The sequence below is a fragment of the Giraffa tippelskirchi genome, chromosome 8, assembly GCF_054371585.1.
Source record: "Giraffa tippelskirchi isolate mGirTip1 chromosome 8, T2T-mGirTip1v1.2.pri, whole genome shotgun sequence".
Taxonomy (NCBI): Eukaryota; Metazoa; Chordata; class Mammalia; order Artiodactyla; family Giraffidae; genus Giraffa; species Giraffa tippelskirchi.
In genome coordinates, this window is record NC_137282.1 from 114,833,991 (window position 1) to 114,850,674 (window position 16,684).

Sequence of the window (16,684 nt, forward strand, 5' to 3'; positions counted from 1 at the left end):
GATGGTGAAAGACTGAGAGGGCATTAGGGATGGAAGAAAAGACAAAACACAACAGATTCTAAATGGCACCAAGTATGTCCAGATGTCCAGACTTCCTTCCCCATGTTGCCTATCTGTGATTGGCTCACCTGTTTGCCTGAGGTACACCTTGGGGCCAGGCAGGGGCTTTGGTCCAGGTAATCTCCCAGGCTTCTGTCCTTCCTGATCTCTTGTCATCTCCAGTGAAAAAGGCCTGTGGCTCCCACCAGTCCCCAGTCACCCCATTCGCACACTCTGTGCTGCAACGTGTCCGGGGGAGTAAATATAGCCTGTACTTAACGTGTATCTAAATTCACTCATTACTGGAAAAGCTATCAGTGTTGACGTGTCAGGACATCCATTTTAATTATGGAAAGGGACCTCCTTATCAATTATTTAGAACCCACAGAAAATAATCCACTGAAAATAAGAGAGAAAAATTAGCTCTGTCTTCCCGCCTTGAAAATTTGACACAGAGCCTGTCACAGAACATGCACAAACACACACAAACACAAAGTCACACGCAAACTCACACACACTCACAAACACTCAGATCCACTCATCACTTTGATTCCATCTTTCCAGCTTCTAAGAATGCTCCCTTTTGAAAAGGGATGCAACAGCAGAAATTTAAATGTTGGCTGTGTTTGAGAAAAACTAACAAACAACAAATAAAAATCTCATGGGTTGGCGTTATGAATTTGAAAGAATATTTAGTTGAAGTAACTGATACCCCTCCTGAACTCAAACCAGTCTGCAGAGCTAGTCAAAACAATGTGAAAGATTGAGATAATTATCCAGATCATTCAGGCTAAAAATACCTTCCAAAGCATCTCAATAATTGAGATCAAAAAGTTTCCCTGAGCATTAGCCCTCTAGAGTTGCTTAGCCAAAAAGGGCCCTGATAATTTGCACATAAACAGCCATTTTGTCTTGCAAACATATTAGGTTCAGTGTTTCCACAATGGATACTGAAAACTATAGAAAAATGCAATCAGTTTTATAATCTTTAAGAAAGTAGGGGTGAAACAGTGTATGTGCTAAGTTGTTTCACTCTTGCGACCCTATGGACTGCAGCCTGCCCGGCTCCTCTGTCCGTGGGACTCTTCAGGCAAGAATAATGGAGTGGGCTGCCATGCCCTGGGCCAGGAGATCTTCCCGACCCAGGGATCGAACTCGCATTTCCTGCATGGGCAGGTAGGTTCTTTACCACTAGCACCACCTGGGAAACTCTGAAACTTAGTGAGCTCTTATCATTTTCAAGGTATGGTGCTCGGCATCAGAAGAAACACAAGGCAGTCTACGCAAGGCCCTGCTTAGTCTAAAGTGTCATCTTTTGATGTCCCTCAGAGTATTTTAGTGTTGTTTCCCTTTAATCTTGGTGTCCAATGTGTTTAAAAAATTTTTTTGGAGCCATTTAAACTAAATTGGTGATAGGACTGTGGCTCACTACCACTCCCTACCACATCTTAAATGTTATTATAACTTTTGACTTAATTCAAAACATATTCATTCCCTTTCAAAAGATGTTTAATTTTTGCAAATGACCACATGGCACAGTAAACAGTGAAGGCCTCCGTCCTCAGCAGTGACCTGAGCAGATCATTTGGGTGGTGTCTGTTGTTTCCATTTCCTGTCCTATGACAACATAAGGCACACCTGTGTGTGTGTGTGTGTGTGTGTGTGTGTGTGTTTAAATGGGATATGATAAATATATATTATTTTGCAAGTAAATTATTTTACTCACTAATGCATCAAGGACATCTTTCCATGTCATCTATCAGCTTCCTCTTTCTTTTTTTTTCCATACCATGCAGCTTGCAGGATCTCAGTTCCCCAACCAGGGACTGAACCGGGGATTCAGCAGGAGAAGTGCTGAGTCATGCCACTGGACTTTCAGGGAATCCCCACCTCTGTTCTTTTGATTTATTTATTTTTATTGGAGTATAACTGCTTTACAGTATGGTATTAGTTTCTGCTGTACAACAAAGAGAATCAGCTGCATGCACACCATGCCCCTCCCTCGTGAGCCTCCCCCCACTCAGCCCCACCCCACCCCTCTAGGTCATCACAGAGCACTGAGTTGAGTTCCTTGTGCTACACAGCAACTTCTCACCTTTCTTTTTGATGGTTACCTTTCATTCCATTGTATGAATGCTTTTATTTTCTGTGATCAATCTCTAAATGTTGTTTAGATAATTATTTCCAATTTCTCCTTACACCTACTGCTGTAATGAACACCCAGGTATATGTAGGTTTGGACACGTATACTTGTATTCCTAAAATGCCTTTTTTAAAAATTGAGGTGAAATTCACATACCATATAATTAACTGGCTGTTTTAATGTGTACAACTCAGTGACATTCAGTGCATTCATAATATACAACCACCAGATCTCTCTAGTTTCAAAACTTTTTCATCACCCTGGAAAAACATCCCCTACTAATTAACTAATCACTCCAAATTCCTCCTTTCCCTTGTTCCTTGGGACCATTGATCTCTCGTGTCTCTACAGATTTACCTTTCCTGGATATTTCATATAAATGGAATCAAAACACTATGTGGCCTTTTTGCCTGGCTTCTTTCACTTAGCGTAATGTTTTTGAGGCTCACCCAAGTTGTGTATAGGTATGGGTACTTCCTTTTTATGGCTGAGTAATAGTCCATTGTATGTATAGGCCACAATTTGTTTATCCATTCATCCACTGAAGAACTAAAATTCCTTTGCAGAGGGCATCATAGTCAGGAAGAGCAAGGTGTTCAGAGAGCCTCAAAGGTGACCTTGGTTTCAGGCACTACTTTTCTTTTTCAAGAAGCATCCTGGCCATTTTGTCATATCCTGGAGAACTTTGGTCCAAGAACTTTTGTTAGTTTTATTTTCTTTCTTTTATCTTTTAATCAAGAGTAGGATAAAAGAGTCATCAGCCCTCAAGTGCCTCATGATATGGAATTTCTCAAATTGGAGAGAAATTGAGAAAGCAACTGGCTTGGTCAGTTTTTATTACACATGCCAGGAGAGAATCAACTCATGTTACGAAGGATTCCTGCTGCTCCTAAGACCTGGCCCTTGGGGGCTAGAAAAGATGGCAACAATAATAACCCTTATACTTCAGCCAGGGTTGTGTAGGCTCAGTGGTGGGGAGGGAGATGACTTCCCACAAACAAAATATATCCACCTAGGGTCAGTATTTCTTGCGAACTCTGCAAATGTAAGCTGTATTTGTCTTTCCTTTTCACTTCCTTTTTCCCTGGCCCTTTAAGTCTTTTCAAAAGGGCCTACTATTTGTCAAGTGGGCTTCCCTGGTGGCTCAGTGGTAAAGAATCTGCCTGTGAATGCAGATGTGATTTGATCCCTTGTCTGGGAAGATCCCTTGGAAAAGGAAATGGCAACCCACTCCAGTGTTCTTGCCTAGAGAATCCCAAGGACAGGGGAGCCTGGTGGACTATAGTCCATGGGGTTGCAAAGAGTTAGACATGACTTAGCGACAGACCACCACCATCAATGTGCCAAGCACATTATTACACTCTTATCATTATTATTACACTATTTCTGAAGAAATAGTCCCTGCCCTTGTGAGCTCATGTCACAGAGGAGAGATGGACACACAAAGAAAGAACACTGCCCTTTTGGGGCAAGCAGGACAGTGGGAAGGCACCAACCCATCCAGATGAGAATGGAAACACCCAAAGGCTTGTCTGGATGCCTACTTGGCTGACATCATGGACAAGGGTGCAGGTCAGTAACAGGGTTGTTGGCATTCTCCTCACATGGATACCACCTTGCAGGAGACAATGCTCTGAGGTTTCCACAGACCTGGGTTCAAATTCTGCACCTCTCACTAGCTGCATAACTTCAGGGGAGGGCTTTACCCTCCCAAGAGCTTCACTTCCAGACCTGCAAAATAAAGATACTGCTAGCTCTCAGCTGTGCAAATTAAAATAACCCATGTGTAAGCAAAGAGCTTCCCTGGTGGCTCAGTGGTAAAGAATTCACCTGCTAATGCAGGAGATTCAGGTTCTATCCTTGGATTGGGAAGATCCCCTGGAGAAGGAAATGGCAACCTGCTCCAGTATTCTTGCCTGAAAAGTTCCATGGATAGAGTAGGCTGGAGGTCTATAGTCCATGGGGTTACAAAGAGTTGGACCTGACTTAGTGACTGAGCATGTACGCATGTGTAACCAAATGGCACATAATAAATACTCAGTGAATATGCATTCTTTTCCAGTTCCCTGTCAATTCATTGTCCCCATAGCTTTTGATCTTATAGCAGTGGGACTCTCAAAAGTCTTGTTCTCAGCTGGGGCTAAAGACCAGTGTTGCCTCTAGAAACATCTCGGGGAGGAGGGGGCCCGTGTTCCTCTGCTACTTTGCAGAAACCTTGGTATCTTTCGAGTTAGATTTGGCATTCTACATCCATGTTCCAAATTCCTCTTCCCTGTTGTGAATGCTCTATTCCCAAACTTCTAGAGGCGGAGCCTCTAACCTCCAGCCTGTGTTCCTCGGAGCTCCAGCAGCTCCTGAGAATCACCTCACTCTGGCTTCCCACAAAAGGCGCAGCCACGGACGTCCTCTCCTGAAAAACTGAGCCTGAAGCTGTTAAGATCTCTTCTGTTAGAACTTTTTAACGGTGTCATAAATCTTTTATTAACATTCAGTATTATACTAATTAAAACTGTTCTCTGTATGTATTATTAATTTCCCTAGCACTTCTTGCTGGGGTGACGTTTTTAGCCAGCTAAGCAGAATGTAGCACAGTAAATAAGAAGAAACTCATTTCCAGACAATTAGCCTTGCAGAAAAATAAGTTGGTTAATGGAAGGCATGATGATTACAAATTTTACCTAAATAAACAGGGTATCTTAATGGTAACTCTTCAAGCTAAGTAAACAGATTGGGGTGATAATGTCCTAAGCAATACTTAAATGTAACTGTTTAATAAATTGGTAAATTACTCATTTCATCTTAGAACAAAATGGTAATACTGTAGTAATAACCTAGTATATATTCCGTAAATATGAAGCATTATCACTTTAGCTCTGTAGAAATCACCACAGTGATATGTCAGCATTGATCTAAAACTGCAGCATTTTATCTCAAGTTTATTACCCATTTTTGAGAATCGCTGAGATTTTCAGAGCATAATGGCAATAAAAGAAGAATTTAAAAAGCGCTTTAATGTGCATAAGTTAATCAGAGGTATCCTCCGGGGGAAAAGGAAATTTGGTAAAACATGAATTATAAGCATCATTTAAACTTACTTTGGACACTAGAGATAATAAATGGCACCATAATTTAGAAATAGCTTTTAACATCAATGACGGTAAGTACCACTTTACTGTTCATAAGAATTGCAGAGCAATGGTGCTGAGGCCAATTTTATTAGCCATTTTTTTCTTTATAAAAGCAATCCAACCCTTTCCACAACTGAGGAGACAGGAACAAGAGTTACGTGCTAATATGCAAAATGCATTTAAGTTTTTTGAAATAGAGAATAATAAATTGTGCCAAAAGATAGAGTCTGGAGACAAATGAATGATCATTTAAAAAGAATAAGGCGCTCTCAGACTTTACATATTTGGGGAAACTTGATAAAAAAAAAAGAGGCCAACAAATTGTTCATACATTTTCTCATTTGCCAGAGCATGCGGGTGTGCTTTCAAATCCGAGAGATGAAGCCATAAATCCCAGCGATTGGAAGATGCCGCAACAGAAATATATTTTTGTAAATTGTCGCCATTGACAAATCATTTATAAACTATACAGAGCGCAGGTTCAATCTGCTCTTCAGGGTGTCCAAGCAACCTGCCTACAGAGAAGCCTTAGACTGTGACCTCTCCTCACCGAGCACTGTCCGACAGGGCAGGGTGGCTGGCAGCCGCTGTGCTCCAGCCGAGCAGCCCAAGCTGTAGGTAGGACCATTGCCAGTACTCACTGAGCCACCTACTAAGCACCCAGTGTGCTGAGCATCACGGCCCCCGCAGAAGGTTGTCTGGTGCAGCTCATGGCCAGGCTGGCAAAGCCTGGCTTCAGAGGAGGAAACAAATCCAAGACGTCATCCCCTACCCTGCCCTTCAGGATTCAGTAGCTCCAGGTTCAAGCTCTTTTGCTTTTCATCTGATGGATTTGAGGCCAAACCAGACAATCTACCTTACTTCATCTTAAGGTCTTAGATGCAACTGAGTAACACAGAGGTCCACCCTCTTTTATTTTTGAACATGAATGTGTAACAGGTGTAGGGTCTTCATCAAAAGCGCTACCTCTGCTGGTGGGTTGGGATGGACTCCAACAGTGCAGCCCAGAGGCAGGCAAGGAGAGAAGATTCTTCCTGGGTTCTCCAGAGAAGGGAGGCAAGGCCCCTTCCCGTGGGCTTGCCGGCAGGCCTTCGGACCATCTTGACCCTGCTTTTCTCTTTGTGTCATCTTCCCTCCAGACACACGTCCAGTCCCTAAGAGCCTCAGAGAAACCAGGAGCTATCAGTGTTGCCTGGCCTACGTGTGGGCAGGTCACATTTTGTGTGAGAACTCACCTCCCATAACCGTGTCTGTCCCACTGCCACAGAGCAAGCCCTCACGCCCCAACCCTGGCTGAAGAGCTCAGCACTGGAAACAGATCAGAGCACCCTGGGCCGGCAGATTGAAAACTGTTGCCTTCAGGCTGCTATGCAATCTTGGGCCAATACCCTTTAAAGTGGCCGAGGCTTAGTGCTTTCATCTGTAAAATGGGTTTCAAACTGTTTTATAAGGTGAAGAGGACTGAGTGAGAAAATATACATAATGTCTCAAGTACAGTGCTCAGCTCCTATTCGGTTTTCCCCTCTCTGGAGTCGGAAATCTAGATTCCAATTCATACTGTGTTGCTATGCTATTTAACATCCCCAAACCTCAGATTTCTCATCATCAAAATGAGATCTGCTTCCTAGGATTGTTTTAAGGGTTAAATGCAACCACTTGAGTAAAATGCCGAGTCCACTGTCACTGTCTAGCCCACAGCAGATGTTCTAGGAACACTACTTACTATGATTTTTATGTAATAAACAGATACTTAGCAGTTGCAGTGTGCAACCAAGGTAAATGGAAGCCCTAGAAGGCAGCAGAGCACCTGGTTCCTTTGACTGAGAAAAATCTAGATTTTCCACAACCAGTCAACAACCAGTTCTAGAATATTCTGCACTGGGGAGACTTCGCAGACTGAGGTAAGTCAGGACTCTAAACTCTGACATCACTGGGTTTGAATTTCTGCTCCACCATTTGACGTCTGACCATGAGCAACTTATTCATATCCTCTGGGTTTGCTTCCTTCTCTCTCTGAGGAGAACAAGAACAATCTATCTTGTGAAAATTAATCCACCACTAATAACAGCAGTAAACGGATCACACTGCTTATCTTGCGTCAGGCTCCTGGTGAAGAGCACGGTACGCTCTGTCATTACATCCTTCAACAATCCTGGAGGGACATCTGTCCTTACCGAGTACAAATGAGGACACAAAGGCTCGGAGAGGCAAAGTGACTTTTCCAAGGTCACACAGCTGGCGGGTGGCGCAGCTGGATTTTAACCCAGGCCTCTTTACGCTCCACGCATGTTGTGGGCATTTTGGCAAGGAGGCAAGCAGCATTTAGGTACTATTTTCCTTCCCTGAGCTGAAAATACTCAGGGTCCAGCGGCTGAGGGCTACACCATGACTCATCAGTACCCACAGGGGCTCACTAACCTGCTCGTTAGCTTGGGCCGGGAGAGAGGGCAGCAGAAGACCCCAAATCCATTAGATATAAGAACACTAGACAGAGCGCCTTCCGACCACCTTCAAGAGGCTCAGAAGTAACAGGGGATAGTAGTGGTAGCAGCACCCACAGCAATATTGCTGTAAATACAACCCAGGCTGTTCTGGTTTGTGTCTGAGGTTGTTAGAGAATGATAATCTCCAGAGTATTCAGCAAACATGCAAAGACATTGACTTTAGTAATAAGGCGGTTCGAGGAGCCGTGGTGGGTAAAAACCCACGAGGGAGTCAGTGCCCTTGGGTTGATGTCCTGGTCTTTCAAGTTAGATGGCCTTAGAGATGTTGTGTCACTTCTCAGAGCCTCAGTTTCCTCATCTGTAAAACAGGGGGGAAGGCAATAGTACCTATCTCGGAGCTGTTGGGAGGGTTACATAAGATTGTGCAGATGCTCTCAACACCCGGTGGCCAGAGCTGGGCTCCAGACCCATCCCTGCTCAGGAGGCTCCTCCAGCAAACGAACTCGAGACTGCAGGTGCTAACAAGCAGGACATCCACCCAGGGCCCTCTCCCTCTGGCTTCTCGGGGTTGGGTTTCCCCTCTGCTCCCCCCACCCCAGTCCCACTACTTCTGAAGAACAAAAGTGTCCCAGCTGTGGCGGCCCAGACAGCAGATGCGAGCGTGCTGTTTAGCATACAGGCTATTCACTGGTGCCCCTCAGAGCCCAGCGCCACCTTCTCTAGCCCCAGGGTCTCAGCAGGCCTTGCCCACTGGTACCCCGGAGGGCAGACAGTCCTGAAAGAGGCGGTCTTTTCCTTCAGCACTGCTCAGCGCCTCCTCCAGCCGGCTGTTTCCCCAGGGAGGTCTATGCAAGCATGAGGGAGTGGATTTTTCCTGGATGAGGGATGAAGCAGGCAAAGGGTATGCTGCCAATCCAGGTTGCAGGCCTTAGAGAGTTTCAGCGCGTCCCAGATAAATCCATCTGTCAATAGGGCTGGATAGCAAAGCCAGGGCATTCCAGGTAGCCGGCCAGCACAGGAGCTGCACAGGGCCTGCAGGCTTTTAAGGCCAATCTAAGACTCTGCTCCATTTAAAGATTTGGTTTCTTTGAAATTGGGTGAGTCTGGGTCAGCAGAAATCTCTCTAATGACCCCGAGGTTGGTGGAGCTTTTCCAGTCTGCACTCTGTGGTCAGGTGGGGACACAGCTCGGCTTGGGCCCGACAGCCAGCCGAGCCAGCAGACCCGGAGTTTGAGTTGAGCCCTTTTAAGGTACGGGTTGAATCTCGGCAGGTCAGCTGCCTTCTCTGCTCCTCAACTTTGTCATTTAGAATGGGAACATGAGATTGTTCCGGGGATTCAGTGGGATGGGGGACCGTGAAAACCTCTGAACAAATATTCTCTTTGAATACGATTTTTCTCTCCCCTGCCCCTTTTCTCCTCTCCACACCAGCTGGGAGCATATTAAAAGGGTTTAATAAGCAACTCATTAATTGGCAGCCAATCTGAGGCTTATAAGAACAACTTTGTCCAATCATTTCAACCACGGATCTCAGGGCAACACCAATATACTGCAACCTCTAACCAGATCAACCCAGGCCCAGTTTACCAGATGACTTCTCCACGGTCTCTCCACCTCCAGTAACTGCAGGAGAACTAACCTCAGTGGGGGACACTGCCCCGTTCCTGCCCTTTCCTCCCAAAGAGCAACACCTCTGATTGAGCCTCTATGCAATTAGGCATTTAATCAGATTTCTCATCCATAAGTACATTTTTAAATGCTTCTATTCTCACAATAAATTAAAGATCGGCTGCACCGTAAGCCATAATTTATTTTTCACTTTTCCCTGGAAGACTCCTTAATGACTATGTAGCCCTAATTGTATAGATGCAGAAACCAAAGCCACTCTCGCAGGCCCACACAGCAAGGGGGAAACAAAACCGAGCAGAGAGCTCGGTGCCACCGCAGGCGGGTGAATCACTGTGGCGATTCCAGGAGGATTTTGCGAGCGTCTGAACCAAGCAAGTGCGCGACCGGGTCTAGGCTTCGCCGAGAGGAGACGCTCACAACCTAGCAGGTGCTCGGAAACCTAGGGAGTCTCGCCGCCGCCGCACCCGGAAGATTTCGTAAAAGGGAAATCGCCTTCGGCGTTGAGAAACCGTCGCTCTCCAGAAAGCGGGCGCTTGCACCGCGCCGGCCTTTCTCCGGCCTTGTTCAGTTTGCTTTTCGCTTGCGCCGAGGCCGAGACTGGGATTTTGGCGAAGGTCCCCTTTTGCGCTCTCGAAACCCAGGCTCGGTCCGTGGCTCCTTACCCCGGAGGTCTCGACGGGCGGTCCGAGGCCACGCTCCTAACCCGGAGAGCCCAGCCGGACGGCGAACAGGTGCGCATCGCCTGCTGCAGCCCGGGACCGGCCGCTGACACTGCGGATCTTCCTGGGCCAGGCCGCGCGTCCTTAGGCCGCGAGTCCGAGAGAAGGGCCGCAAGGCCCCAACTGCTGGACGAACTGCTGGGGCGGGCGGGCTCGGCTGCTCCGCCCAAGGGTGCAGCGTGGCCTCCGAATGAGCTGGAGCGGCGGCTCCTCTTCCCACTCCCGCACCGACGGCAAACGCGGGGAAGTTCGCAAGCCTGGGAAGCGATAGGGGCGGGCGACCTTGGAACTCAGAGCCCTAGTCCATCACCCAAGCTGGAGCAGGAAGGCCCTTCCGCCTCACTCTGACCACCGGCCTGGTGTCAGATGGCCGCAGGTGTCCCCTGGGCCTCCTCCCTAGCCTCCCCGAGGCAAAGTCCCCCTTTTCTCCCAAGCATTAGAGCGCTTTGCTGGGGCGGTGGGGTGGTGGTGTTAAAGCTGGTCCACCGGTGATGCGCGATTCAGAATTAATTTCTGAATTTTTAACTGCAAAATGAGGAGGGGCATTCAAACCTTGCAGAGACTTGTCGCGAGTCATCATAAACCGTGCACTGCGTGCAAAGCTCGAGGTCCACGGCCGGTTTGTACTGGGAACTGCTGAAGGGGAATCACTCAAGCGAGCGGCTAGTCCCCCAGTTTGTCTCGCTCTCTCTCCCGCTCAGATCCTCCTGCGTCCCCCCTGCATCGCCCAACCCCGGATTCCCCGGCCGCGGAGCCTCCCAGAAAGAGCTGAGCTTCGGCCTAACTCCGAGGCCCTGGGCGGGGCGCCTCGCCCCTCTCAGGGTAGCCGGGAGCCCAACCTCCACTGGCGGAGCCCAGAAACCAGCGCTCAGGGAGAGATTCCGAGACCAGTCCGCCTGGGTGGCGAAGCTGCCTCTTGCCTTCGTGTCCTGCGTCTGTAAAATGGGCGCGGCTTCCGAGAATCTCCAAACGAGATTAGGGAAGGCCGCGCGGAAGGGCGAGGAGGCGAAATGTTCAGCCCTTGCCCAGAGGCCGGCTGCTGCTTGTTCTCAACTCCGTCTGGAGACGTCGGCCTGCTGAGCGTCCACACTCGCCTGCCTGCCTCTAGATCCTCGGCCGTTTGCTAGGGCCGAGGTGGAGCCTAATGTTGGGAGACGATCCCGAGAGAGGAGCCCAGTCTACTGCAGATTCTCTTTCCCCTAAATTCAGCTTCAGGGGCGCCTGCCTGACCCGGAAGTCTCCACGCTCCAGCTCTACCTCACGGCCCTCCTGGGGTGGGGACTGAGAGTGTGTCCCTTAACCCGGCGCTCTCGGCTCTCACCCGGCGCAGCCACCGGACGGGGCGCGGCCTCCAGGCTTTGCACAGCGGGAGGAGGGCGTCAGGCTCGAAACGCCCGGCCGCGCCTCAGCGATCCTCGCCGCCCGCCGAGGGCGCCCACACTGCCTTGGGTGAGCGCGGCGCGGAGAGAGTCGCCACCCGGCCCCACACAAGTGGGTTCAGACACCCCAACTTGAAGAGACTTCTAGCAGATTGGTCTCTGGCTAGACAAGGTTTGACTGGGACAAAGTTCTTAGAGAGAGCAAACGCCACGGAGACACTGTGGGGGGAAAACCGCCCTCTTTCCCCTGCTAGTGACACCGTGGCGTTTGCGCTCTCTCAGCGCTTCTCACCACCGAGGGTCGCAGCGGGACTAGGTCCCTGTCCCTGGGCCTGCCTAAAAGCCCACCCTGGTGGGCTTCTTCTTCAGAGACCTTTTGCACCAAGTGAGACACCAGAAGGGGAAAAAGATGTGTGTGCGTCCCTCCAAAAGCCCCAAGAATCGAGGGTCACCCTGACAAAACAAGAAAAATCATTTAGAAGAAACAAAAGCCATTTAGCCTTGTTATGGAGGAATAGAATAAAAGTGAGACAAAATAGAAAGCGACACCAGTGCCCGAGGGAGGAGCTGCTTGGTCATCGAAGGCAAAGAAGGTCACTCTGGTTTTTAGATATTCAAGTTCTCAACCGAAGAGCCTATCCCGATGAGGGCGTTCCCTCTGCTTTTGTAGCGGAGAAAATAGAAGCATTTCAGGAAAACACCCAAGGAAGACACCCAAAGCTCTCAGTTACCCTAGTTCTTCTTTGGGGTGTTTTTAAATCCCCAGGGCTTGGAGGTAGGGGTGAGGGCACAAATGCTGTGAGCTCCAGCTCTTTCTTAGACTCCTTCCCCTTCCTAGAGGCCTGCCAGGGCAGCCAATTCCGAATCCCGCCTACAACGAAGGCGCCCGAATACGCGAGCCGGCAGGGTGGCGGGCGGCAGGAGGGGCTGCTACAGGGCCTCTGGGACCGCACCCAGAAGGGTTAGCCTGAAGGAGCTCTTGGGAGCCCCACTTGGAGGAGGGAAGCAGAGAGACAGAGATCGAGATGGAGAGAGGTGGAGGCTACCAGAAGACAAGAAAGGGAAAAGAAGAAGGACAAAAACATAAGAGGAAAGTAGGAGAGAGGGCGGACATGGAGAAAGGAGTCGGAAATGGGAGGAAGAGAGAATACCACAAAGAAAAATGAGAAAATAAATGCAACAGAGAACGAAGTATTGAAACTGTAAAGGAAGGGATAAAAGGTATATATAGCTGCAGGCAGATTCTTTACCATCTGAGCCACCTGGGAAGCCCCGAAGACAGAGACCCAGAGTTACCAATAGGAGGGAACAGAACATTGCAGAAGAAAGAAATGGAGAGTCTGGAAAATAAGATTTTAAAAGACTGAAAAGGAGAATGATTCAAGGGGAAAAAAAATCAACCAGGAAGACGAAATGTTCACCGACTCTGCGTGTGTGTTTGTCGTTATCCTAAGGGGCCACCTGCTCAGAGCTCGTGGTCCCGAAACCTCCAGCTTCTGAGCCGAGGTGAAGCCGAGGGACTGGGCCACGCCGCTTCCACACCTGGTCTTAGGGTCCGGGGCGTTCCGGGCGCCCCGCCCCCTCCTGTCTAGTGACGACACCTGGGCTGCACCGAAGTCACGTGACATCACGCTCCGTCCGCTGCCCCACGCGACGCAGAAGGGCAAGGGTGTCGGGGGTTGTGCGCTACACTCGCACCCCGGACGCCGAGAGTCTGGAGAACCGGGAAGCGCGCCTGCTCTGCGCTCACAACCGCGCACGCTGCGCCCAGACCTCCCGGAGCCAGTCGGAGCGGCCCCTTTCAGGCCTCTCTGGGGCCTCGCTGGAGGAAGACAGAGGCCTGTGGGTGTGGGCGGAGGGTGAGGGGAGCGAGCTTCGCGTCCTAGGAAGTTCGAGGTCACGGTGCCGCCCACCCCCTGGGTGGGTTAGACTCGGGACGGCTTAAGTACCCTCCCAGGCGGCCCTTTCACGCCCCCCTTCTACCTGGCGCTGCTCTGCGACCTCTGAGCCTAGGGTGCCCTTCCCACGTCCATCCCATCCCGCCGGCACCCGGGCTGCGGGCGGCTGGCGCGCACTGACCTGCACCGCGGATCGTCCGCGGGGCCCCCGGCCAGGGTTCGAGCTGAGGCGAATACCGACGAGACTCGGAGAAGTGGGCGCGCGCCCGCACGCCGCCGCTCGGCTTCTACTGCCGCAGGGGTGGGGCGCAGGGTCGGGGGTCGCCGAGCATTATTGGAAACGAAAACGAAATAAAATTGGCGTTAAGTGAAATAGCTAACTTTTTATTAAATAAAACGACTTAAATAAAAGGAACGGAAAAGGAGAAGGGTGGACCCAGCCTCCACGCAGGGTGCCCCAGCCCCTGGCGCTTCCCCCAGCCGCCTGGTCGGCCGCCCCTCCTCCAGTGGCCCCCGCGGGGGAAGCAGGTGGCCGGTTTCTAAAGAAAAAAGCCAAAACTTTTATTATGTACACGTTTGGGCAAAAGTACAAAGTATAATACAGGCGCCCGGCCCGGGGAGGGAGGGCTGCGGGCGAGGGGCGGAGAAACGTAAGGCGCTTTCTTTGTCAGGCCCCGGCCTGGGGCGGGACTGGGCGCGGGGCGGGGGCTCGGATTGTCCAGCCGCGCGGAGCCCGGGCCCAGCCCCCCTCCGCAGACGGCGGGGATGCGGCCGCGCCCCGGGGCCTACTTGAGCTTGGCCGGCCCTTCCCCTCTCGGCCACGATTCCCCCCCACCCCCAGCCCGGCTGGGGGCCCGGGGCGCCCCGCCGTGTCGGGGCGGAGATGCTTGGCGACGGTGCGCGCTGGTGGCTCACACCAGAGAGGTGACTGCGGGGACCTTGGAGCTATCCTCCTCCCAGGGCTGCAGATTCTGCAGAGCAAAGAGCGACGAGTTGTGCAGACAGAGCGGGTCGGGCTGGATAGAGTCGTTGAGGCTCTTTTGGAAGGCGTCGTGTTGCAGCTGCAGCATGAGCCGGCTCGCCTGCTGCCGCTCCGCCTCCCGCTCCTCCGCCGTCTGCCGCCTGCACCGGGGGAGGGAGAGGGACAGCACCGTCAGGCACCCGGCGCCGCGGGGCCGCCGGCGGGGCCCTAACCCGCTCTGGAGCCGAGGCCAGCCAGGAGCCTCGAAGCGCAGAGTCCGTCCGCCTCCCGGCCCGCGCTGTGCGCCAGGCACCCGCGAGTTCGGGGAGTGGGTTGGGATCGCTTGTTTTTGTTATGCGCCGGGAGATCGCCGGGAGGGGACTCCGCCGGCCGCCCATTTGCACACCCGGGTATTGTGGCTTCACCAACAACAAAGATTGTTTCTTTGCGGGGTAACATGGGCAGGGCGTGTGTGGAACTGACTAGGCCCTGCAGGCAGCCGGGTCACTGGGGTCCGCGGGCGGGCGGGCTGGCTCTGCCCCTCGCGGGGTCCCCCGGCCGGGTCAGCCTCATCCACTTCTCCCAGGCTGTCTCAAACCCTACTTGCAGGAGGCGATCGCTTCGCAGTTCGCGGGTTAGATGGAAACAGGGATCGGATTAAGACAGGGCTGAAGTCGGGATGGGGAACTAGAGGCGGAACCTGGAGCTCCGCGCGGATTGTTGGGAATCCGAGAGAACAGGGGCGAGCCAGGCGGTTTAGGGGAGCGCGGGGGACCGGGGTAGCGTGGGGTGCTAGCGGGGCGGGGGTGGGCAGGTGAGAGGAAACCAGGCAGCGCAGGAGATGGAATAAAACAACGAGAGAGTTGGAGAGGTTCAGGAAAGCGACACAGGGATGGGAATGGAAAAGTCCAGGAGGCGCGGGAGAGTGAGGACAGGCGCACGCGAGGGCGAGCTGGGAGATCAAACCTGGGACGGAGGGAGAGGTGCGGCCCGAGGAGGGCGCTGGGGGTGGCACAGGGTGGGGGGAACGCGAGGCTGCGGCACGAGGCGGGCAAAGGGCCGGTGCAAGGTGGGCCCGGCCGGGCCTCTCTCACCGCCACTTGGTCCTCCGGTTTTGGAACCAGGTCTTGACCTGCGCGTCCGTCATTTTGAGGGACTTAGCGAGCGCCGCCCTCTCGGCCGAAGCCAGGTACTTCTGGCGGTGGAAGCGCTTTTCCAGCTCGCAAATCTGCACCCGAGAAAAGGACGTGCGCGGCTTCTTACGCTTGGGCGGCGTCCTGTTCTGGTAAGGGTGGCCGATGCGCCGGGTCACGGTGAAGGGCGTGAGCGCCGCCGCCGCTGCGGAGACACACGAGGCCCCCTGAAGCCCAGCCCAGCTCGACTGCCGTTCAGGCCCCATGCGGACCCCGTGCCGCCCGGTGGGGCGCAGAATACTACGCTATTTTCGTTGGTTCCGCGCGTCCCCAGCAGCACCAGGCCGTTTGGGGGATGCCCCCCTCTTCCCCCGGGCACAGGCTTATTTTCCCCAAACTCCCTGATTTTCCTCCCATCTGTGGTTGCCCGGGGCCCTGGGCACTGAGGCCTCCACCGCACTTGGGCCTCCGAAATCTTTTGCCGGAGTGGAGCACGTAGGGCGCGGCGCCTCTGGCCCCGAGAGGGCCGAGGCCCGGCGCCTGTTTGGACACCCTGCTCACCTGTGAAACGGTCTTTTACGAAGCGGCGGCTGCTCTCCATCCAGGGGAAATTGAGGCCGCCCAGGCTGGAGACCGTGGGCACGGAGGGCATGGCAGGCAGCGCGCTAGGCAGAGGCGGCGGCACGGCCCCGGGCAGCGGCCTGTGCGCTGGCACCCGGATCACGCCGGCAGGCGCCAGGCTCAGGTTGACACTGTAAGATCCCGCGTCCTCGAAGGGCGCGCCGAGACCGGCAAAGGAGGTGGGCAGAGACGGGTATGTGGCGCCCGGACGGCCCCCGGGGGGCCCTCCTAGGTAGCTGGCGCCGTCGGGGCCCCGTGGGGCCGGTGCGCTGTCCTGGTCCGGGCTGTTGAGGATCTGGTCGATGCCGAAGCTGATGGGCTCGTGCGGGTGCGGGGTCTGCGCGCTGGCGGAGGCCTCCATCCTGGGCGGGCGGAAGGGCTGGGCTGGGCTGGGCGGGGAGGCGGCTGGGTCCCCGTTACGGCGCGGCCATGGAGCGCCCGGCGCCTCTCGTCGCACTGAAACTTTGCCAAGAGTGCGCGGGCCCGACAGGCTCTGTGTCATCTTTCTTGAACCGAACCTGGAGTTTCCGCTGCTAATTCCTCTCCCGCCGCAGCCATTGGCTGCGATCAACAAGCCTCTCTCCTCCCAT

At 52.6% G+C, this 16,684-nt stretch overlaps 1 protein-coding gene and 1 long non-coding RNA gene across 2 annotated transcripts; one reads left to right on the plus strand and one right to left on the minus strand.

The window, feature by feature from the left end:
- Window positions 1-3,644: 3,644 nt before the first annotated feature.
- On the plus strand, window positions 3,645-6,799 carry LOC145518633 (uncharacterized). Its single transcript, XR_014063051.1, has 2 exons — window positions 3,645-3,754; window positions 5,659-6,799. It is a non-coding gene; the product is annotated as an uncharacterized LOC145518633 (long non-coding RNA).
- A 6,943-nt stretch (window positions 6,800-13,742) lies between these two features.
- Window positions 13,743-16,684, minus strand: TLX3 (T cell leukemia homeobox 3). The gene is made up of 3 exons (XM_081523431.1): window positions 16,035-16,684; window positions 15,435-15,678; window positions 13,743-14,501 (listed from the first exon to the last, which is right to left on the minus strand). Exons 1-3 carry the CDS (start codon window positions 16,594-16,596, stop codon window positions 14,291-14,293), a joined length of 1,017 nt encoding a protein of 338 aa, XP_081379557.1. The 5' UTR covers window positions 16,597-16,684; the 3' UTR covers window positions 13,743-14,290.